The sequence below is a fragment of the Nylanderia fulva genome, unplaced genomic scaffold (assembly GCF_048542155.1).
Source record: "Nylanderia fulva isolate GAGA-0341 unplaced genomic scaffold, ASM4854215v1 Scaffold202, whole genome shotgun sequence".
In the NCBI taxonomy this organism is placed as follows: domain Eukaryota; kingdom Metazoa; phylum Arthropoda; class Insecta; order Hymenoptera; family Formicidae; genus Nylanderia; species Nylanderia fulva.
In genome coordinates this window covers 150237-175002 of record NW_028190267.1, presented here as the reverse complement: position 1 = coordinate 175002, position 24766 = coordinate 150237, and the positions used below count along the sequence as shown (strand labels likewise).

Below are 24766 nucleotides of genomic sequence, written 5' to 3'. Positions count from 1 at the left end.
AAAATTGTAAGTTATATCAAAATTTAACAAGTTTTTAATGTATATTTAAGAAAATTAGTATAAAGGTTTAACTGTAAGCTATTATTAACATAGATTGAGCATTAATTATTTCCGAGCATTGCAAATATTTAGAAGAACAAGGACAATCTGTTTCACAGCACATTCGCTAATATGACAATTATTGCGTTAAGATGTAAATTTTGTATATTATTACATGTATTTGTTATGATTTACGATTGAGAAGTTACAAGTAAGTGACGAAACGTCTTATATGATTTATTGTAATTTTTATTATATAATACACTAATTTTTCATTGTCATCCTTAATTGCTCATTTAAAGCGTTTACATTGTGAATTAATTTTCATTTACTACGAGATTAACACATGTTTAATTTACATAATATTAATTCATCAAATTTCTATTATGTGCATAATTTTAATTCCCGAATTTTTATTATGTACATTTTAATTGCTGCATTTTTATTATGTATACAATTTTTATTCGTAAATTTCTATTATGTTCATAATTTTAATTTATCGAATTTCTATTATATGTACATAATTTTAATTAGACGAATTTATGTTATGTACAAAATTTTATTGTTGAATTTTTATTGTGTACATAATTTTAATTCTTACATTTACATTATGTATTTTTGATTCGTCAAATTTCTCTTATGTACATAATTTGTATTCTTGAAATATGTTTATAATTTTACAAAATAAATATATATGTATATGTAAATATATATGTACATATATAATTACTTTGTAAAATTATAAACATATTTCAAGAATACAAATTATGTACATAATAGAAATTCGACAAATCAAAAATACATAATGTAAATGTAAGAATTAAAATTATGTACACTGTGACGTGACGCTTTTGGAGCGCCGTCACAAGGGCGGAAAGCCCGATCGGGTAGGACGCGGGGATCTGGAGCGCCCCTCATTTCGGGGAGAGCGCAATCCGTTTCTTTTGTTTTTATTTTTGCGAAAATCGCAATTGCGCGCAGCATCGGCCTGTCGATGCGTGGGCCGTGCGATTCATAGGGAGAGCGACGGCGACGGTCCGAGAGAGCGGCCGGAGACCATTATGTGAAGCAAGAGGAAGCGAGACGGGATGTGCCGGAATGCCGCAGCAGAGAGAGAGAGATGGAGCGAGAGTGAGAGAGAGCACGGGACCTCGCGCAGCTAAGTATCGAGTGGCCGAAAATTACGTGAATATCTCTGGCGCAGAATTTAATGCAGGTGACTTCTTCTAGAGTACCGAGAGAACTCCGAGCCGTATCAACCCCGGAGCCGATTCTGGAGAGAGACGACGGAGGGCCCGGCCAGCCTACCGCCTATTCCCCCAGGAGAAATGCCAAAGAATCAAACTCGGAGAAACATCCTCTCGTACAGCTTTAAAGATACCGGCGAGAAATTACTTTTCGTACTTCAAATGTTGTAGTAATTATTCTGTAAGAGCTTCGACATTATTTCTAAATGGACATCGAAAAACATCATAGTTTTTTGAGAGCAGGCCGCCATGTTATTTTTCTGAGTCATTAACAAATTGGTACTCTGGAATTACGAGCAATTATTTTTCATTGTACGGGCTAATATGAATTTCAAATCAAATCTCTATAAACGACTATTATATTTTGTGCACTAAGAATAACATATCGCACTTATTTTCTAGAATCAAATTGTAATCAGTTTTACTTATATGTATGTATGTTCAATGTGAACTTGCACCTTGAATAAAATATCAGTTACTTTACATGGTAATATATTATTACTAAATTTAGATAATATACACTTTACGTATGTTCACTTTGAACTGGCACCTTGAATAACATATCAGTTACTTTTTGTGATAATTTATTATTAGATCGTTTAAATTTTGAAAGGTTTAAATTTTTGAGTACCTTCTTTTGAACATGACCTTTTCATTTTTATGATTTTTTTAGTTCAGATTATCCAGATAATTTTTTATCCTGAAATATTATATCTTCTATTGGATCATTAATTTCAATTATTAGATTAATTTTTTAAATTTATTTAATTTGAGAATCTATCATCTAAACGATTAATTTTAAATATATTTTTTTTAAATTCATTATTAGAATGATTAAGACCCTACCCACCAATTAATCACAGTTATAATGAAATCCCTACAATTTAAAATTTTAATTAACTATTAAGTTTAAATCTATAAATTATTTTAATATGGCAGATTTTTAGTGCATTGGATTTAAATCCCAAATAAAGAGATTTATTTTCTTTTATTAAAAATTAATACTTGAACTTTATCACTTCAAAATTCAAATTCTCCAATCTATGATATAATTTTTTTTCATAATTTTAACTTTCATCACTTTAATAATTTTTTTCATTATATTTTCAATAATTAATAATAAATTTATTAATCGTTTCCAGGAAAGACATAATTAATGACAAACTTACTTTTATGTACAAAAAAACCATGACATTTTGTAAACAAAATCCCAGCATCATTTTCACAAGAGCAGACAAGGGAAACACGACCGTAGCAATGACCAAAGAATTTTATATAGACAAAGTTGAAGAATTATTAAATGACAAAGATAATTATATGACAATCAAAAACAATCCAATAATAAAAATAGAAAAAGACCTTAACAAAAATTTAAAACAATGGTTAAAAAATGAATGGATCACAAAAAAAGACTATTATTGTTTAAGTTCCAGTGATTCAGTGCTTCCTAAAGCATATGGCTTGCCCAAAATTCACAAGGAAAATGTTCCATTCAGAGTAATAGTATCGTCGGTCAATACAGCACTACATCATTTAGCTGCATATTTACACAACATTTTAGTGACAAGTTTACCCAAAGGGAAAAGTCATGTTAACAATAGTTTTGAATTGTGCAACGCATTGTCTGATCTTAAATTAAATAATAATGAAACAATCGTATCTTTGGATGTGATATCGTTGTTCACAAATGTTCCTGTGGACCTTGCAATAGACAGCATAAATAATAGATGGCATTACATTGAAAACCACACATCAATAGACAAAAATGAGTTTGTTAATGTAATTAAATTCATTTTGACTTCAACGTACTTCACATTCAACGAAACGATCTATAAACAAATACATGGAACTCCTATGGGATCGCCTTTATCTCCAATTATTGCGGATATTGTCATGCAAGATATAGAAACTAGGATTCTTGAAACTATAAAGGTTAATATAAGGTTTTACTATCGCTACGTCGATGATATCTTGCTTTGCTTGCCGGAAGATCAAGTCACATATCTAGTAGAAAAATTTAATGATTGTCACGATAGATTAAAATTCACAATAGAAAGAGAGGATAACCGTAGCATAAGTTTTTTAGATATCTCACTCAAAATTATAAATAACATAATATACATAGATTGGTTTCAGAAAAAAACATTTTCGGGTAGAACACTCTCATATCATTCAAATCATCCTATATGCCACAAAAAAAGTGTAATATATAATTTAAAAGTTCCTTATTGTTAATAGATTAAACAAAGAAATGACTCAAGATATAAATAACGAAATCATAAATAATGACAATAATAAAAAATTCATAGCGATACCTTATATTGAAAGAATCTCGGAACTAGTAGCATCAGAATTAAAGAAATCAAATATAACAGTAGGATACAGATGTCTAAAGAAATTAAACAGAGTCATAAAAACGCAAAAAGACAGAGATAAGCTCCAAAATAATTCGGGGGTCATATATAAGATTTCGTGTAATAATTGTGATGCTACATATGTAGGACAGACGAAAAGACAATTAGGTACAAGAGTAAATGAACATAAAAATAATATTAGATTAGATTCAGCAAGGCACTCGGTGGTTTCTGATCATATTGTAAAATTTACACACAATTTCAATTGGAACGACACAAAAATCCTAGATTATGAAAAGAATTATTATAAAAGGTTGATATCAGAAATGATATATATTAAAGAAGAAAACAACAGTATCAACCTAAAAAAGGACACCGAGCGTCTTGACGGTTCTTATTTTGATATTCTAAAAAAATTGTTTACGTCATCTTAAAAATTGGGTATATATACAGCGCGCCGACATTGTAAGATACAGATATCGATTTGTTTTTTAAAAAAGTACACATTGTGATTATGTTAAGTAAAAAGAAATAATTTTTTTAAAAAAAGTGTTATGTTCGTGACAAAAAAGTAAGTTAATACTATTTATTAAAAATCTAAATGTAATATTTGAGCGGATATATTAATTTGTTCACAGTGTCGTTACATAATATAACAGCATCTGACGCTCTAACTCATGCCAACAAACATGAATTTTGTACTGCGTTTGTCATATAATCTCATAATTGTTGTATTTATAATAAGGTCGAAATGACTAAATTAATTTTTTAACATATTATTAGGATATTGAAAAAGACTGTCGTACAGTCGAAACGTTTATCTTAACTTTTGTATAGTATGACGTAAATTAATAAATAAATTTTTCAATTAATAGCATATAAGCTCGTTAAGTTGGCCTTTTATTATATCACATATTTTAATTGTATACAAGCCGAAGTTTAATTTATAAAATATATATATTTAAATATTGAATTTGATTCCTTTATAATTCCTTCAAATCAATTAAAATTAAATGAATTATGCGCCGCGTGTAACAAACAGCTGATCGCTTCGAGCGCCCACGTAATCGCCCGCGTCGGATAATGTGTTGCGCCGCTCTTGATTACCGCCCGTACTCGTGCTGTAATTCGCTATTTCTTTTTATATTTCGAAAACTAAGCTTCGGATAAAATTTTGGCAAAAAAAAAATCGTCTTAGAATCGAGTCAGGAATACGACATTTTAAGGACAAACGGTTGTTTTGAATCATCCTGTATATATATATATATATATAATATATACACATACCTATTGATTTATTTAGCAATCTGTCTATCTATTGAGCTATCTATCATCTATCGATCAACCTATCTATCTATCTATCGATCTATCTGTCTCTTCTCTCTTTTCTACATTGCATTCTTTTATATATGCACACGTATATAATAATTTTTTTAAAATATTGTACATTACAAAAGTAAAAATAATTAAATTTATAATCTAAAAATATATAAAAATCTTTTATGAATATAATGATTACAAAGTTTTAGTAGATAATTTTTTGTAATAAATAAATGATTTATATGATTTATTCTTATTTAACTACTGCTCTGTTTTGATAATAATAGCATTATTATGTATTCAATCTCTAAAATACTTTTATATAAATCATTTATTACAAATAATTATTTACTTTATAATCAATTATAATTATTATAGATAGGCCTGTTTATACACATACACACACATATATATATTATGAATTGTTAAATAAACCGCAAAACATTATTGATACTATAATTATTTGGTGAATAACATTATTGACAATAATAATAGAAATAATAGAAAATGGTGTTGTGATTGTGATTGAAACAAACATTCTTTCTAAACAGAGTTCGATTATAGTATAAGTTTCTTGATTTAAAATGTGCTATATTTAAATCATTTAATTATTTTTTTCGTTCAAGTACATTTAACAGCAAAAACTGCATATACGTAGGTATGTATTTGACTCTACTGCCATTACTTGAAACAAATACATTATTTGATATCAACAAATTGGAACTCTGGAATTATTGCAATAAATATTATATTGCGATATAAAATTACGAGTAATTTTTTTTCATTGTACAGACTAGGTTTAAATTTTTGAGGACCTTCTTTTGAACATGGCTTGACCTTTTCATTTTTATGATTTTTTGGAGATAGGGTGAGAGAGGACGAATGAGGGTAAAAGAAGACGAGATAGACGAAAGAGGGTGAAAGAGAACGAAAGAGGGTGAAAAAGGACGTACGAGGGTGAAAGAGGTGAGAGAGAGTGAGAGAGGACGAAAGAGGGTGAGATAGGGCGAAAGAGGGGTGGGAGTGGGGGTGGGGATGGGGGCGGGAGCGAGATGTGGGAGGGAAAGGGGTGGATGGAAGTTGAGGGAGGTGTGAGTAAAAGGTGAGAAGAGATTTATATATATATTATATATCCTAAAAAAATCATAAAAATGAAAAGGTCAGGCCATGTTCAAAAGAAGGTACTCAAAAATTTAAACGATCTAATAATAAATTATCACGAAAAGTAACTAATATGTTATTCAAGGTGCCAGTTCAAAGTGAACATACGTAAAGTGTATATTATCTAAATTTAGTAATAATATATTACCATGAAAAGTAACGGTGATATTTTATTCAAGGTGCAAGTTCACATTGAATATACATACATATAAGTAAAACTGATTACAATTTGATTCTAGAAAATAAGTGCGATATGTTATTCTTAGTGCACAAAATATAATAGTCGTTTATAGAGATTTGATTTGAAATTCATACTAGCCCGTACAATGAAAAATAATTGCTCGTAATTCCAGAGTACCAATTTGTTAATGACTCAGAAAAATAACATGGCCGCCAGCTCTCAAAAAACTATGATGTTTCTCGATGTCCATTTAAAAATAATGTCAAAGCTCTTACAGAATAATTACTACAACATTTGAAATACGAAAAGTATTACATTAGAAGAAAATTAGATTAGAATAAGGATTCAACGTATTTTTAAAAGCTCTATACACACAACGAAGTAAATATACAAAACTATATACAAATACCTTTTTCTTCTGTGTTTCTGAAGAAAATTGTAAGTCAAATGAAACCTTGCACTTTGAGAACCATGTCACTTACTTTTCAGAGTAGGACTTCCGTTTCCGGTTGCGTGTGAGAAGGTTGAGGTGCTGTCAGTGTGTGTATTTGAGTGAAATATTAGAGGTGTGTGGAAGAGAAAGGGGGAGAGAGAGTGAGAGAGTGAGAAGCTGAAGGTGGCGAATGCAAGGGGAGTGCAGGCAAGTGGGGTGAGAAGTGAATAGAGCGGTGAAAAGGAAGAGAAGTGATGCAGGTAGAGTGAGTTGGCAGTTTGGAAGATAGATCAGGGGCACGAGGGGAGAGGAAGATACTAGGAAAGAGGAGTGCAGGTGTAAAAGGAGAAGAGAGATAGGGAATAGGTGTAGGTGCGGAAAGTCTCTAGTGACAGAGGAACCAGTCGAGGATATAGGGAAAGTCACTAGCAGAGGAGAAAGTAACTGAAATAGGGTATAGGGAAAGTCACTAGACATAGAGTAAAGGAGATATAGATGGAAAGAAAAGAAATAGAGGAGATAGAAAGATTAAAGAAGACGGAGAAATGGGAGAGAAGAGGGAGCACAGGGACGGCAGAGGAGGTTTTGAAAAGGAAAAGGGAGGAATTAGAGGAAGTAGGGTTGAGAAAGGAGAGAGAAGAAAAAGGGGATTTGGAGTGGGCGTTCAGGAGAAGTAAAAAGGTAATAAGGTCGCCGGAGGTTGAAAGGAGGGAGGAGGCAGGAGGGATAGGGGAGATATTGAAAGAGATGGGGAGGGAATGGAAGGAGGAGATAATTCAGGAGATGAGAAAGATAAGAAGAGAAATTAGAGAAGAGATCAAGGAGGGAGTAAGAGGGCAGGAGGAGTTAAGGGAGAAGGTAAGGGGGCTGAAAAAGGAAATGGAGGAGAGGGAGAAAAAGTGGGAGAGAGAAAGGGAGGAATTTATGGAAAGGATTAAGGAGATGGGGAAGAAAATGAAAGAATTAGAGATAGGAAAAAAGGGGGAGAGAGAGAAAGGGGAGAAGGGAAAGGAGAGTGAGGGGATGGAAGATAGGATTAAGAGGATGGAATGGAAATGGGAGAGAAAGGAAAGAGAAGAAAAGAGAAAGAATGTGGTAATAAAAGGAATTAAGAGAGAAGAAGGGGGGGTGAAAGAGGAGGTGGAGAAATTATTGAAAGAGATAGGGGTAGGGGGGCAGGTAGAGGAAAGTGAGGAGAATAGGGGAGGGGAGAAGGGACGGGACAAGTATAGCATTAGTAAGGGTGGGAGAGATGGAGGTTAAAAGGGAGATAATGGAAAAGAAAAGGAGGTTGAGAGGAAGGGAGGAGAGGATTGAAGAGGATCTAACGTGGAAAGAAAGAAGGATGATGTGGAGATTAGGAGAGTTGGCGAGATGGGAAGAAAAAGAGGGAAGGAGGGCATGGGTAAGGTATGGGAGAACTTGGATGAGAGGTAAATGGTGGAGATGGGACGAGGTGAAAGAGGAACTAAAGGAGGAAGGAGCAGGGGATAAGAGGAGGGAAGAGAGGAGAGAGGAGGGAATAGAAGGAAAGGGGATGGAAACAATACAGGGGACGGGAAAGGAGGGAAGGGAAAGAGTGGGGAAGGAAGGGTGAAAAAGAGAAAGAGAGAGAGGAGGGAAGTGGGAGGTAAAGGGCAAGGGAGAGGAGGGGAAGAAGGAAAGGAGGAAGGAGAAGGGGAGGAAGGATGGAAGGTGGCATTCTGGAATGTGGCGGGATTAAGAAATAAGGACGCGGACTTCTGGGAAGCGGTGGGAGAATGGGATGTAATGTTTTTTCTGGAGACATGGGTAGATGAAAAAGGGTGGGAAAGGATAAAAGGGAGGATGCCGGGAGGATATAAATGGGAGGTGCAATATGCGAGGAGGAAGAGTAAAAAAGGAAGGGCTATGGGGGGAATTATAGTGGGGGTGAGAAAAGGGGTAGGAATAGAAGGAAAGTGTAAGGCGGATAAAGAGGGAATGGTGGAGGTGGGGATAGGAAAAGGAGGGGAGAGATGGAGGTTGGTGGGAGTGTACATAAATGGGGAGATGGAGAAGAAGCTAGGGGAAATGAATGAATGGATGGAGGAGGAGGGAGACAGAGTAAGAACGATAATAGGGGGGGACTTTAATGCAAGAACGGGAAATTTAGGAGGAAGAGTGGAGATAGGAGAGGAGGAAAGGAGAGGAAGGGAAGGGGAGAAAATCAAGAGATACAAAAGTAAATGGGGAAGGGAGAAGGTTGGTGAAGAAGTTGGAGGAAAAGGGGTGGGCGATAATGAATGGAGGAATAGCAGGGGATGAGGAAGGGGGGTGGACATATATGGGGCCGAATGGGAAATCGGTAATAGATTACATAATAGGTAATGAGGAGGTAAGAGAGGAAATCAGGAAGTTAGAGATAGGTGAAAGGATGGACTCGGATCACATGCCGTTAATAGTGTGGTTAGAAGGGAAAGGAGGAGGAGGGAGAAAGAAAAGGAAAAAAGAGGAGGAGATAGGAACTGGACGGAGGAGGGGAAGGAGGAATTTAGGGAGAAGATAGGGGAAATTTGGGGGAAGCAGAGGGATGAACAAGAAGAGGAGGGTGTAGAGGGAGAGTGGGAGGAGAAGAAAAAGAAGATACAGGAAGTGTTAGATAAGGGGAATGAGAGAGAAGGAAAGGAGAAGAAAGAAAAAAAGAGAGGGTGGTTTGATAGGGAGTGTAGAAGAGAGAAGGGGGAGGTGGTAAAGGAGTTAAAAAGGTGGAGGAGGATAGGGGGGAAAGGAGAAGAATACAGGAAAAAGAAAAAAGAAGTATGAGAGATTATGTAGAAAGAAGAAGGAGGAGGAGAATGAGGAGTGGACGAAGAAAGCAATGGAAGCGAGGACGGAAGGGCAGGTTTGGGAGGTGGTTAGGAGGGAAAGGGGAAAAGGAAAAGGAGGAATGGGAGAGGGGATTGAGATGGAGGAATGGAACAGATATTTTAGAGATCTATTAGGAGGGGTAGAATCGAGAGTGATAATGGGAGGAAGAAGGACGGAGAAGGAGAGAGGGGAAGATCAGATAGAAAAGGGAGAAATTAGGAGGGCGATAGGTAGGATAAAGGAAAGAAAGGCGGTGGGGGTGGACGGGATTCCGGGAGAAGTGTGGAAATTTGGAGGAGAGGGAATAGAGAAGTGGGTATGGGAGTTGTGCAATAAGATATGGAAGGGGGAGGGGTGGATAAGGGAGTGGAGTGAGGGGCTGGTGGTGCCAATCTTGAAGAGGGGTGAGGGAAAGGAGGTTTCGGAGTACAGGGGGGTAACTCTGACACCGTCTTTATACAAAGTATATGCGACGGTGTTGGCAGAGAGATTGAGGGGAGAGATAGAGGAAAAAGGGATGTTGCCACCGAATCAAACGGGGTTCAGGAAAGGGATGGGAACAGTGGACAATATTTATGTATTAAATTATTTAATAAACAGACAAATAAGTAGGAAAGGAAAGCAAATGGTTACTACTGTTTGTGGACCTGAGAGCAGCGTTTGATTCGGTGGACAAAGTGAAGTTGATGGCGGCGTTAAGAGGGAGGGGGGTGAAGGAAGAGACGGTGAGGAGGTGCGAGGAAGTGCTAGGAGAGATAGGGTTCAGGGTTAGAATAGGGGAGGAGGTGGGGGAGAAGTTTTGGACGGGGAGGGGGGTGAGACAGGGATGCCCACTGAGCCCGCTTCTGTTTAACATGTTGATGGCGGACTTGGAGGAGGAAATGGAGAAAGGGAGATGGGGGGGTGTGAGATTAGGAGAGGGCAAGGTCTATACATTAGCGTACGCGGATGACGTGGTGCTGTTGGCAGAAGATGAGGGGGGGATGAGGTGTATGATGGAGAGGTTAGGGAGATATCTGGAGGGGAAGGGACTGGAACTGAATAAGAAGAAGTCGAAGGTGATGAGATGCAGAAGGGGGGGAGGGAGGTTAAAAAAGGCTAGTTGGTTTTGGAAGGGAAAAAAATTAGAGGAGGTAAAGGAGTACAAATATTTAGGATATGTGATTCAAAGGAATGGGGGGCAAGAGGGACAGGTAAGGGACAGAATAAAGAGAGGGGCAGCAATTATGGGACAGGTATGGGGAATAGGTAAGAGGAGATTTGGGAATAACTGGGGGAAGAGGTTGTGGCTCTTCGATGCGTTAATATGGACGGTTTTAGGATACGGGGTGGAGATATGGGGATGGGAAGAGAGAGAGGGATTGGAAAGGATACAAGAAAGGTATCTGAGATGGATGTTAGGAGTGGACTGGGGAACGCCTGGATATATGGTAAGGGAGGAATTGCAAAGGGAAAAGATAAGGACAAGGATGGGTAGAAGAGCATGGGGATATGAGAGAAGGTTAGAGGAGGGTAAGGGAGGATGGTTGGCGAGAATATGTTTGGGGGAGATTAAAGAAAGGGCAAAAAAAGGAGGGGAATTGTCAGGGTGGGAGAGAGAAAGAAGGGAATTTTTTGAGGGTAAGGGGATGGGATTAAGGGAGATAGAGGAAAGAAGGGAAAAGGGGGAGTTCAGATGGGAAGAAGTTGAGGAATGGGAAGGAAAGGAACAGAGGGAGGAGAGGGTGGGAAAAATGATAAAATCGGAATATAATAAGTGGTACAAACAGATTAAAGGGGAGGGGATTCCGGGCTATTTGAAGAAAGGGTGGGCGGAAGGTAGATGGAGGAGGATGGCAAGATACAGACTGGGAAATGAAATGAAGGGAAATAGGTATTGGGAAAAGGAGGAGGATAGGAAGTGCAGGATATGTGGGAGAGGGTTAGAGACGTGGGAGCATGTGTGGGAGGAATGTATGGATTGGGGAAGAGAAGAGAGCTGGCAGGAAATGGTAAAGGAGATATTAGGAGAGGAGGGGGAAGGGGAAATATGGTTAAAAAGGTTAGAGGAAGCAAGAGGGAAAGGGGGGGAGAAGGAGAAGGAGGAAAAAGGAGGACAGGGAGATGAGAGAGGGTAGGAGATAAGGGGAGAGAGAGACGGGGAGAGTGTGTGAGTGAGTGTGTGAGAGAGAGAGAGGGAGGGAGAGGACAGGAGTGGAAGAATAACGGTAACCGGAAGCGGAGGTCCAACATAGGCTAAGTAGAATGTAAGATTGCGTAGGTTAAGATAATTTAGAATAAGAAAGGTTAGGGAAAGGCGGACGTGTGTGTGTGTGTAGGTAGGGCAGAATGCGAGAAAAGATGAGAAAGGCGGCGAAAAGGAGAGGCGTGGCGAAAAATGTAATTAGATTAAGTTTTAGGTATAAGTTTAGGCTAAGGAAAAAGGAAGGAAGGAATAAAGGTTTGGGAACGCTCCTTTAAAAAAAAAGCGCCTTGTAATCCCCAATTGGGGCAGCAATAAATATATCTATCTATCTATCTATATGGAAACAGTAATTGTATAAAAATCAAAATTAATATTTATAATATAGAAAAAGTAACGCGTTTTTAGAAACAAAAAATACGATAATTTTTAGCATATTCTATTTATAATCTATAGCCCAAATAGCAACATATATTATTTTGATGTCAAATGATCTTATTCTAACGTCAAATAAGGTCATTTTGACATCAAATTACGCGATTCCCTACCTGGGAATACTACTAATATTTTATTATATATAAAATCTATGTAATATTATATATATTATATATCAATATAATATTTAAGCAATCTGTTCCAAAACTTGCCTAATCTATTTTGACATTAAATTTTATGAGTGGAAAAGAATTAGTAACATCTCTTTATTAATAAACTTTGGTAAATTTTCTGTAAAATTGCATTTAAACGAAAATATAATCATAGACATGATTATATAAGATTTTTTATGAAGCGCAATCTGAACAAAATGCATGTTTAATTAATTTTTATATAGAAAAATGTATGAGACAAGTTTTTGAACGGAATACTTTCATTATAAGAACCCATAAAAGCTTACACTATATAAAAATGCTTAAAATTAAAAGCTACAAATTAAACTGAAAGATATAGTTTTGTTTTCTTTATAATATTCTTTATATTCATAAAAAATCATTAACACTATTTAAATTGTCTTTTTGGAAATGGTGAACAAACGTCATTTTGATTTAAAACATTCTTAAGAGTTGCAAATATAATTGAATTTAATTACAAATTAAAATGTATATATATAATTTTTAATTACATGAAACTAATTTAACAATTACAGTTTAAAAATTTTTTTAATAATTTCAAATTCTGCTTATAAGTGTAATAGTGGGAAAGAAACGTATTGACCTCTAAATGGTAGAACTATTAATTTCCTATTAATGTCATCAATGGACCACATTTCAAGTAAGTTATTATTTTTTTTTATATACTGTATGTCAAACAAAGATGAATTACATGGCTTAGAGTAAAAATCATTTTGTAAACTGTAGCTATAACCTAACAGAACTGTTGAATTTTTATGGCTAACAAAATTTTTCATTTCAATTATTGTTTTATTTTTCAATTCTACAAATCGGTCAGCAGTTCTATTAATATTTAAACAATATTCGGCAGTTTTAAGTACTGAGGAGGATTACAAGTATTTATTAAAGGGCCATCAGAATGTTCCATTAACAATTCTGTAGACAAATTATCATCAGTATTCTTAGTAGATCTTAAAATATTATTCTCTTCAACAATTCGACGAACAACTTGTTGTAAGGGTTGGGAAGATTTACGAACCATTTTTTTTAATTTTTGCATAAAATTTTCAAATGGAAATGCACTAAAATTGTCTAGCGAACCAAATAATTTTACACAATCAGTTAAGTGCAAAAAATTATGTATATTATGAGAAATGAAATCTGGACCATAAATTTGAATAGAATTAGTAATAAAATGCTTCATGAGCTCGTGAGCGTAAGAAATAAAATGTTCATACTTTGAATAATAATTACTAATTAAGATAGTGCTTGCTAAGCTAAGGGTAATAAAACTATTGTAAACTTTAGGAGACAGTACTTGTTTTAAGACTATTGGACCTGTATATAGTAAAAAGAGTCTAAATTCAGTAGCCTTATATCGCTTGCATTCTACTATAGATCGAGTCTTTCGTGAAAATTCACAAGGAATATATTTTCTTAGTTTAAGAAGCAAATTAGTAATATCATTAACATCCTTTGCACGTAATTTGTGAGGAGGTCTACCGAATATCCACCCATAGCGTCTATTGCATAGCAATCTCTTAGTTCCGCCTAACAAAAGATTGTGCATATAGTCCAAGGGCACATTATCAATAAAATTAAAGTTTGGAATGTTAATGAAAAGAGTTTCACCAACGTGATGTTCTGGATAAAGTTTATTTCTAAAAGAATCATTAGTTCTTTTTACAAGATTTTCCGTTTCAACAAAACAAATAACATTATTAATCATTTCTCCTTCTTGATTGCACTTTGTGCAGGAAAAGTAGCCTGAATGACTTTTAAGTGATAGTACAAATGATTTTGCAGGTGTATCACAGAATAACATTTCAATTTTAAATTTGCATATAACGGTCTTGATTAATATGCCATTTGTTGTTAACTTTGCACATTCATTAACAAAATCAAGTAAAAAATCATTGGAATTTGGTTTATCATGTCCATGATAAAGAGCTACTAAGAAAACTTTATTTTTAAGGGCTTCGATTGATTTGACGGAACACAAAATGGGCCAAAATGAACTTGCAGAACTTTTACTCAAAGGTAGCCCATCAATATTAACTGCAAGAGAAAACTCTGTGCTGGACGTTACATTTATATTAAGAGCAATGCATAAAGAATTTAATGTTTCAGCTATCCCAAAATAGTGAAATAAACCCAATCCCATTTTTGTACCATATGCTTTGTTAGGCGTTTTTAAAAGAGTTGCGAGGGTCTGCTGGTATATTATTGGTGCAATAAGAATTAGGATCTTCGCGCAAAATAGTAAGGAACTCTCTCAGTGCAGATAAACTAATGTTGTTTTTTACAGTCCATTTAGCAAGTTTGCAAGATAACTGCTCACTATTTTCAACATGATCTGAACATAAACTTGTTTTTCTAATTATGCTATCAGAACTATGGGTGGGTTGTTCGTCGAACGTCAAATTATCAATGTCTACATAACTCGAACCAATGTTCTCGGTATCAGAATTATAAGTAACTTTATTATTTGAGTAGCTGTACCGATTGGTTTCATCATTTTTATTTTCAACCGTTAAATTTGGAACATGAAATTGATAAGTACTGTTAATAATTGCTACTGATTGCTTTACTTTTTCTTTAATATATCTACACCGGATAGGGAATGTTGGTGACATTGGTATATACATCTCGAAGTAATAATGACGGGACTGATAGGATAGGTTAGCTGTCACCTGTTGCGTGTTATTGTCAACAACAATATTAAGTGAAGTGTATTATTATGGATATATCTCAAGAAGATATAAATAAAGGAGTAAGTTTCTTCTTTTATATTTATTGTTTTTTTCTTTATTTAGGATATTGTTATTATTATTTATTTATTGTTTCTTTATTTATATGTAGGAAGAAGATACTCGCTTGGAGATATCTGAAGAAGAAAACATTATTAATAATAAAAAACGAGTAAGTCTTGTTATTAATAATTAATAAAAATATATAATATAATTAATAATATAATTAATCTGTTGTAGTCATAACATGGCTATATGTATTTATATTTGTCTGCGTAGCCACTTATTTGCTATTAAATTTGCTACGTAGCCACATTGCTATAAATATCCACATATATAATTGTATAAATGTATATAGTTATTTTTTCTCTTATTTGTATATTATATAATAATTATATAATAATTAAAAATATGTATACAAATATATTTATAGTTATACAAAGATATTAGCGCACCAATAATTATGGCAATGCAAACAAATATATTAACTTACATAGCCAATTATCTACTACAAAAGATTATTCACATATGTAATAATAATTAAGGCTATACAAATATATAAACTTACTTGTGATTACATAATGTATAAACTTATATAGCCATAAGAAAGTTAATATATTTGTCAAAGCCATAATTATAACTGCGTACAAGTTTACGTATTTGATATAAGATATTGTTGTCATCTGTCTTTGTCATCTGTCTCTCTCTATCTATCAATCTATCTATCTAGCTATTTTTTTTATTTATCTCTCTATTTATATTATATTATATTAATTAAAAAAATTGTAGCAGAAAAATATTTGGAAAGAATATAGAACATTGCAGTCACATGGTGAGTGTATGTGTGTCTTTATTATTATTATTATTATATTATATACATTGTAATATATATATTACATAATAAAAACTTTTACATGTGTAGGATGAAGAAGCAGAGAGACAAAAGAATGAAGAAACAGCATAAGAACAGCAATAAATTAGAAAATAAATAAAAAAAAATAATAATAAAAAAATTAGAAAATAAAAAATAAAAAACAATTAAAAAAAAAAATAAAAAATAAAAAACAATTAGAAAATAAATAATAAAAATAAATTAGAAAAAAAAAATTAGAAAATAAAAAATAAATTAGAAAATAAAAAAATTAGAAAATAATAATAAAATTTTTTACAAAAAAAAAACTCCCGACTGCTGCCAACAAAATTTTAATGTTTAAATTAGAAAATAATGTATAAATTAGAAAATAAATAAAAAAAAAATAATAAAAAAATTAGAAAATAAAAAATAAAAAATAAAAAACAATTAGAAATAAATAAAAAATAAAAAACAAAACAAAAATTAAAAATAATAAAAGAACAAAAAAATTATAAGTATAAAAAATAAGCTTGTAAAAGTTGGAAATAATCACACATAAATAAAGTCTGTTGTTTATTATATAATTTTTCTTATTTAAATTTATTGTTATCATACATATTTAGCGCTATATAATTTACAAAAATTTCAGATTTTTGAATTCAAAAAATTTTTTTAATTATAATTATTATTATTAATTCTACAATTTACAAGAGCAGTCGGGAGACGCCGCGCTAAATTTGAGACATTTACGCACGCGCACGTTTTATGTAATAAATAGACACAAACACAAATATCGATACTCAACGGACGTACTCACACACTCATACACATGTACGCGCACGAAGTCACGCGAGCACGTACGCACATATGTACGCACTCATGCGCGCAAACACGCGCATACGAACATATGAATACCCGCATTCATACACATACTGACATGCACTCACATACGCACACACGCATATGTATACTGACGCTGCGGAATACACACTTAGCGCGGCGTCTCCCGACTGCTCTTGTAAATTGTAGAATTAATAATAATAATTATAATTAAAAAAATTTTTTGAATTCAAAAATCTGAAATTTTTGTAAATTATATAGCGCTAAATATGTATGATAACAATAAATTTAAATAAGAAAAATTATATAATAAACAACAGACTTTATTTATGTGTGATTATTTCCAACTTTTACAAGCTTATTTTTTATACTTATAATTTTTTTGTTCTTTTATTATTTTTAATTTTTGTTTTGTTTTTTATTTTTTATTTATTTCTAATTGTTTTTTATTTTTTATTTTTTATTTTCTAATTTTTTTATTATTTTAAATTCTCAATCAATTCCCGAACCAATTCATCACTTCACTTTTAAAATATCTTATTGTATATCTATTATATACATTATCATTATATTTTCAAATATCTTGTAATCTATTATATACATTATCATTATATTTTAAAATATCTTGTAATATATTATATACATTATCATTAGAATTCTGACAAAAAATTATAAAGTAAAGCAATTTGAAATTTCAACATAAAAATATTCTGAAGTTATTAAGGATTAACGTTTACTTTTGAAATATATCTTATATAATACATATTAATAATATAAATTTTATTAATATTTAAATATTTAAGATATAAAAATTTTAATGATGATTTACTCTAATTGGTCTGGCGAGCACTGGTCTAAAAATTTGTTTTAAATAAAGGCTATTATATATAGAGAGAAATCAACATTAAATTTAATACATATTAAGTCGTTATTATAAAATAAAATTCATATAAAAATTGAGATAAAGTCTATTCATACCAATGCTACTTTATTATCCATTGATGCGTTAATCCATTCTTCTACCTCAATTAATGATTCTTCGGTCATTGGAAACAAATGTACGATTTTCGAAACTTCTGATCTATCAATATTTACGAGAGCTTCGGTGTTTACTTTTGTAGTATTAATAATAATGTTGATGCTATCCAATATGTTATTAACTTTTAGATGTAATAAGCTTATTTCTTCCAGTACTTCCTCATAAAATTCTGAAATTTAAGAATCAACAATAATTTACTAACATTTCACACAAATATATGTGTAAATAGAAATATTCATAAAATATAAAAGAATAACATTATAATACAAACATAATTTACTGACTTGAATTTAATGACTGATATTTTGAAAAAGCATTCTCGCTCACAACCGAATTTGCAGTTGATGCAGAATTTGTCTGTGTAATATCTGTAAAAAATAAAATAATATGGTATATTATAATTTATTTATTAAATATAGTTTTTAATAATAATTAACAATTTGTTGCCACCACATATAGTCATCAACAATATTTTAAGAAACCATATATGTATATTATATGCAACAGTTCAATTGTGAGTTTTACTCATAGATAATAATATTTACCATTCACTGTTTTTTCTGAATTTAGAAAAGATGTCACGGGGTAAATATTTCCATCATTCGAGTCATCATCTAAGGATGTTTCATCAGTATCTGAGAATCGTTTATTTCGATTTTTATTATCTTTTTGCTTTTTTCGTATGCGTTTTCTTCTAATATCTTCATTATGCGAAGATAGCTCATTAGTAGTTTTCGCTTTATTAGCTTTTTTCTTGGCGAGTTTTAAATTATCTAACGACAAAAAACATTTTTAAGAAGTTATTATGTATGTAATGAAGTATGCATAAAAAATAACATATATTAAAATGTAATAATAAGTTAGTAGATATTAAACTGACTACACTGGCTGTCTATTAGATTTGTTAAACTATATTTATTGACGTTTCGACCATACGGGCTGTGGTCCTTTTCAAAGTTTTCTTAAGTTAAGTCTCACCGGAGCGTACTTTTAAATGTCAATAACGATATGCAGTAACTCATTAATGCTTCTATTGTAATTTTGAAAAGGACCACAGCCCGTATGGTCGAAACGTCAATAAATATAGTTTAACAAATCTAATAGACAGCCAGTGTAGTCAGTTTAATATCTACTATCTTAGTATTTCATTCCTGGCGAACGAAATTTAATATTTTATTGGTAATAATAAGTGTTTAGCTATATTAAAAATATATAATTAATTAATTTAGGACTTGCAGTCTGCACATCAGAAAATATATATTAAAAAAATTAATAAAAAAAAAAATATATAGTCAGGACTTGCAGTCTGCACATCAGAAAATATATAGTCAGAAAAAAGCTGCAAAATATTAAGATAAAGTTAATAAAAAAAAAATAAGACAAAAAGAGTGTTTAAAACTAGATAAGGACTTGTTGCGTATTTTCATATTCTTATATAATTAATCAAGCTTACCATATTGCCCCAAGATTACAGCAGGATATGTTTTCCATAATGAACGATCCGGAGTCTGTTGATTTTTTATCTTTTCTTCAATGACATAGCTACTATTACAAGACTCTGCTGGCCAATAACAGGTCGAAGTTTTTTCGCAATACCAGTTTTTTGGTACAGCTTTAACAGTATTTTCCAAATCAAATTTAACTACAAGCCAGGGCATCTTAAACTATTTAGTAAAATTTTTTACATAATGTACAAAACAATGTTACAATGTCTTTCGTTTTTTATCACATCAACCCTCATCCTCTCTCCTCTTAAAATTAATTAAAAAATAATTAACAAATTATTTAGATTATTGTGAAGAAAATATATATTTTATTTAAATTAAAGAAAAATATATATTTTATTTAAATTAAAGAAAAATATATATTTTATTTAAATTAACAAGAAAAATTTATAAATTAAATTATAAAAACAATTATTATAAAAAAGAAATTAAAGATTATAATTAACTTTAATAAAAGTTTCTAAACATTCAATTAAAAAAAATTTACTATATTCAATAAATTTTTATTTTCTAAAATATCCAATAAATTAATTAGCAATCTATTAAATATAGCCAATTAATATATATACGTAATCAATTAATAATCATTATATACATATAATATATTGTATATAAATCAATAATTCAATAATTTTAATAAAAATTTAAATAAAATTAATTTTTTTTATACATTAAACTTTTCATTATACTTTCATAAAACATTTGATTATATAAGGAAATATTTTATGCCAAGATTATTTCGACTAGCTCCAATTTCTAACTATACTTCCAAGAATCGAGTTAAGAATCGAGAATAAACTTTATTGTTTATATCAGTACATATTGATTAAATGTAATAAACTAGTTTATATAACCGTGATATTATTTCTGCTCTTATTAGCTTTTTATATGTGTAATATCTTATAATTTACTAAAAATATTCTCAGAATATACTATAAGATATTTTCAGTATGTACTGAGAAGCAAACTAGTGAGACATAGGAACTTTCTCAGTATATACTTGATATCGTAGTACATATTTCGAATATTCTTAGAATATACTCAATATACTTTAACGATATTCTCAGAACATTTTCCTAATCTACATGTGCTGTGTGGGGAGGAAGGAGTGAACGGTAAGAAAAGAAAAGAAAGAAGTGGTAGCTTAGAAAGTATAGAGAATTTATTGAAAAGAAAAAGGGAGCTGGAGGAAAAGAGCACAGAAAGGAGGGCGTGAAGGTTTTTAAAAAAATAATAAAATAGTGAGATCACCAGAGAAAGGAAAGGATGAGGAAAGGGAGATATAAAGAGACTAATTCAAGATATGTGGCAGGAAGTGAAAGAGATGATGGGGAAATTGAATGAGGAAATAAAAAAGTAGGAAGAGAGGATAAGAGGAGAGATGAAGGAGCTAAGAAGAGACTACAGAGAGCAAATGGAAAAATGGAGAGAAGAGAAGGAGTTAAAAGAGAATGTAGAAGGAATGAAGAGGAGAGTGGAAAGGCTGGAGAAAAAGATGGCGAATTGGAGGGAGGGTAAGAAAGAGGAGGAGGGACCCATAGAAAAAGAAATGGAAAAAAGAGTAGGGGATATGGAAAGGAGGTTAGAGATAATGGAAAAAGAGAAAAGGAGGAAGAACAGTCATAAAAGGATTGGAAGTTAAGAGAAAAGAAGAGAGGGGGCAGAGAAATTGCTGGAGGAGATAGAGGCGAAGGTAAGAATAATGAAAATAAGGAAAATAGGAAAGGACAGAAAGAAAGAAAAGGAGATAGTGATGATAGAATTGGAGAAAGAGGAACAAAAATGGAAGGTGATGGAGAAGAAAAAGAAGCTAAGAGGTAGAAAAAAAGAGGATCAATGCGGATCTAACGTGGAAATCATAAAACACATTATGAGTTGACAGTTTATTTGCAATTCGAAACGCCATACTAAGATATAAATAGATAAAAAAAACTGTAATTTCGTATTCATTTCTCGTTTTTCATATAAAATTGGAGTTTCTTGGGATCGTTGATATGTATTGCAATCTTGAAGAAGGATTTTTAATTCTGTCAAATTAATGCAACAAAAGACTAGAAATATAAAAATCGTAATTTTGTTACTAATATAGACAGTCGAGGGATCCTTTAATTCTGCACGATTAGTTAGTAACTCTTATTTTCATTGCTTTGAAGAGAACGTTTTTTTATCATGTCGGCGGATGCAGTTTTTAAATCGTAAGCTAAACCTAAATAAACAAAGAAGTCGATAAATGCTGTGGTAAAATTCAACCCATAATTTCCAATTCCGCTGTTTTGTAATCCCAAGGGAAAATGTGATGATAATTGTGCCAGCCTTCGCCAAGAGCCATGATAGAAACTGCAATATTGTCGGTAGAGCTGATTGATCTATATAATATAATAATAACACTGTTACAACAAAAAAAACAAAAGTGGTATGTCCGAGAGACCCCCCTACTTTTTGGTTTGTTGGTGCTCTGAATCAAAATCCGAGGTCCGTTTAACTCCATCAGATCCCAATTTTTTATAACCTTAAAATATATGAAATTTCAGGGTAAATTCGACTTTATATGGAAAAATCATTCAACTCTCGGCTGAAATTTAAACGAAATTTTATTTTTAATTGGAAACGTTATGCCGATGATATATATTGGTGTATTGAACTATCATACCTATTTATACTATGAGATACTTTGCATACCTTCTTGAAATACGAGATCACAGCAAGAAGAAAGCTATATTACTGTAAATAGTGCACTCTTTACTTGGATGCGATGAATAAAAAATGGACCATCGATTGTCTTTGTGCCGTAAAAAACACAATGATCTTGTGTTTATGTTTACTTATTTTTTTGATCTATAAGAAGTTGAATACTTCTTGCATCCATTACATGATGAAGTCATGTTCGGATAGAAACTACCCAGGTAGCAAAATGACATCATTTTGGACGTTTTTTTGGTGACATTAGTTTGCTACTTGGGTACTGAATCTGCTGACATGATGAACAGTACGGGCGATGACAACTGCTCTAAAAGGGGATAAAAATATGGCCAGAAAGGAACACAATGAAACCTGGATCCATGAAGATAATCAAGGAATCGTTGATTGACAAATCAAAAGTTTTACTTCCGCCTCTCCATATAAAACTTGGTTTAATGAAGCAATACGTAAATGTTTTAAACAAAGAAGGTGATTGTTTTCGCTACATAGGACAAACGTTTCCTAACATCTCTGACGCTAAATTGAAAGAAGGAATATTCAACGGCCCTCAGATTCATACATTGTTAAAAATGGGATCTTTGCTACAGAAATGAATGATGTCGAAAAAGAAGCATGGCTTAATTTCAAAAACGTTGTCGGAAATTTTTTAAGAAATCACAGAAATTCAGATTATAAAGAATTGGTGGAAAAAATGATTGAAAACTTTAAGGAATTAGGATGTCTGATGAATTTGAAGATACATTTCTTGGATTCGCATTTCGATTGGTTCTTAGAAAATCTCGGTGATTATAGCGAAGAGCAAGGAGAACGATTCCATCAAGATATCAGAGAAATGGAATGTCGATATCAAGGAAGGTGGAATGTAAATATGATGGCTGACTATTACTGGACAGTGAAAAGAGATATACTACAAAGAGCAAGAAAGCGAAAAAAACGAATACCTTTACACAGAACGTTTGAGAGCAAGAGAACGCGCTACTCACGGTAAATATAGCTTCCTTCTTGCTGTGATCTCGTATTTCAAGAAGGTATGCAAAATATCTTTAGTATAAATAGGCATGATAGTTCAGTACACCGACATATATTATCGGCATAACGTTTCCATTAAATTTAGCCAAGAGTTAAATAATTTCTTTCATATAAAGTCCGAATTTACCCCGAAATTTTATATTTTTAGATTATAAAAAACTGGGACTTGATGGAGTTAAACGGATTTGGATTCAAGGACCAAAAAACCAAAACGTAGGGAGTCTAGTTTTTCGGACATACCACTTTATTTTTTTGTGTGCCTGTGTAATTTTTAAGCACCGATATGATGTGAATTATTATAAATACGATTCACTAATTTTAAATAAATAAATATATATACATATATATTTGTACATAATAAGTCACATATACTGCACAAATGCATACTTATTATATGGTTTTTCACCCCATAGTGAGCCACAAGAATTCAACCGCCCAAGTAAAATTTAAATTTAAACCATATCTGCACACGGACATGTGCCATGCATATCAGAAACTCTCATTCCATGCCAACCAAGGTACCAATATTGGTATGATAAAGCAACAGAAGTACTACCAAATATGAATACACATCTAAAAAAAAGTATGAATAAAAAGATAATATCATATATAAAGTCAAACGAACAATGCTTCATTTGGTCCCGTAAAAATAAGTTATGCCTGTCGTACTTCTTTGAAAGACCACGAGGGGGTCTTGTTCTATATCACTCATGTCAATCGTAGCACCCTTGATAATGACGTCCGAATGTTTATGAACCATAAGCCATCCGATATGCGGAGAAAAAAAATCCTCTACGCGCTTATACGGATCCGCATCAGTGTCAGTGAATTTATGATGCGTTCTATGATCTCTAACCCACACGAAAATGTTATCCTAAAAATTATAGCTTAATAAAATTTGAATACCACAAAAACAGAAATAAAATGTAGAACTCTAAATAATAGCTAACAAAAGTTTACAATACACTTGAACGAGAAGAAAAACATTAACAATAAACTTACTTAGAGAGCAGCAGCATTGAGAATTACAAGAATGAGTCTCAGTGGCCATTTCGCTTATAAGACCGATGACACCATAATCTATGAGCGCCAGCAGTAATGCCAAAACCCGAAAGAACAGCAATAATATAAACTATAATTACAAATAATTATTTGATAACATATATGTATTTATTTTTATTATTGTATTGAATATGTGCAATGTAGTTTAAAATCTTATGGAATAATAACAAATAAATAAAAAACATACACCAGATAATCGGTCCACAGTTTGGCGTAAGAAGGCAAACAGATATAATCCGTAAAGGATGGAAAAGATGAATATAAGGTGAAAATAATTACATTTTTCCAAACAATTTTCATTTCATAATTGACCTTATGTGGATTCTTTTGTCAATATTTCGTCATTTACAGTCTCTTTAAATTCATTACAAAATTTTTCATTATATTGAATGTCAAACTGTAAAAAAATTGTGTTTAATAGTAAAAAGTGCAGCTTCTATATAAATTTCGTATAATAGTCTGCAACACATAATAATTCTTAACATTGTATAATGTTTTATCATATAATTTTACTCATTAGCATTATAATTCACGATTAAAGTTAATACAATAATAAAGGAGGGAGCGGTCTGAATTTGTGATAAAAAGACAAAAAATTTTTATATACGAGTTTTTTTTGCTTCTCGCGTCACGT

The 24766-nt window shown here is 32.1% G+C and overlaps 1 protein-coding gene and 1 pseudogene across 2 annotated transcripts; both read right to left on the bottom strand.

Moving 5' to 3' along the window:
- Positions 1-17769: 17769 nt before the first annotated feature.
- On the bottom strand, positions 17770-19617 carry LOC146723365 (uncharacterized). The gene is made up of 4 exons (XM_085482438.1): positions 19290-19617; positions 18382-18609; positions 18121-18204; positions 17770-18005 (listed from the first exon to the last, which is right to left on the bottom strand). Exons 1-4 carry the CDS (start codon positions 19492-19494, stop codon positions 17770-17772), a joined length of 753 nt encoding a protein of 250 aa, XP_085338564.1. The 5' UTR covers positions 19495-19617.
- Positions 19618-21426: 1809 nt separating this feature from the next.
- On the bottom strand, positions 21427-24432 carry LOC146723364 (acyl-CoA Delta-9 desaturase-like; annotated as a pseudogene). Its single transcript, XR_014924624.1, has 5 exons — positions 24320-24432; positions 24073-24202; positions 23740-23944; positions 23458-23643; positions 21427-21707 (listed from the first exon to the last, which is right to left on the bottom strand). The product of XR_014924624.1 is annotated as an acyl-CoA Delta-9 desaturase-like (transcript).
- Positions 24433-24766: the final 334 nt, after the last annotated feature.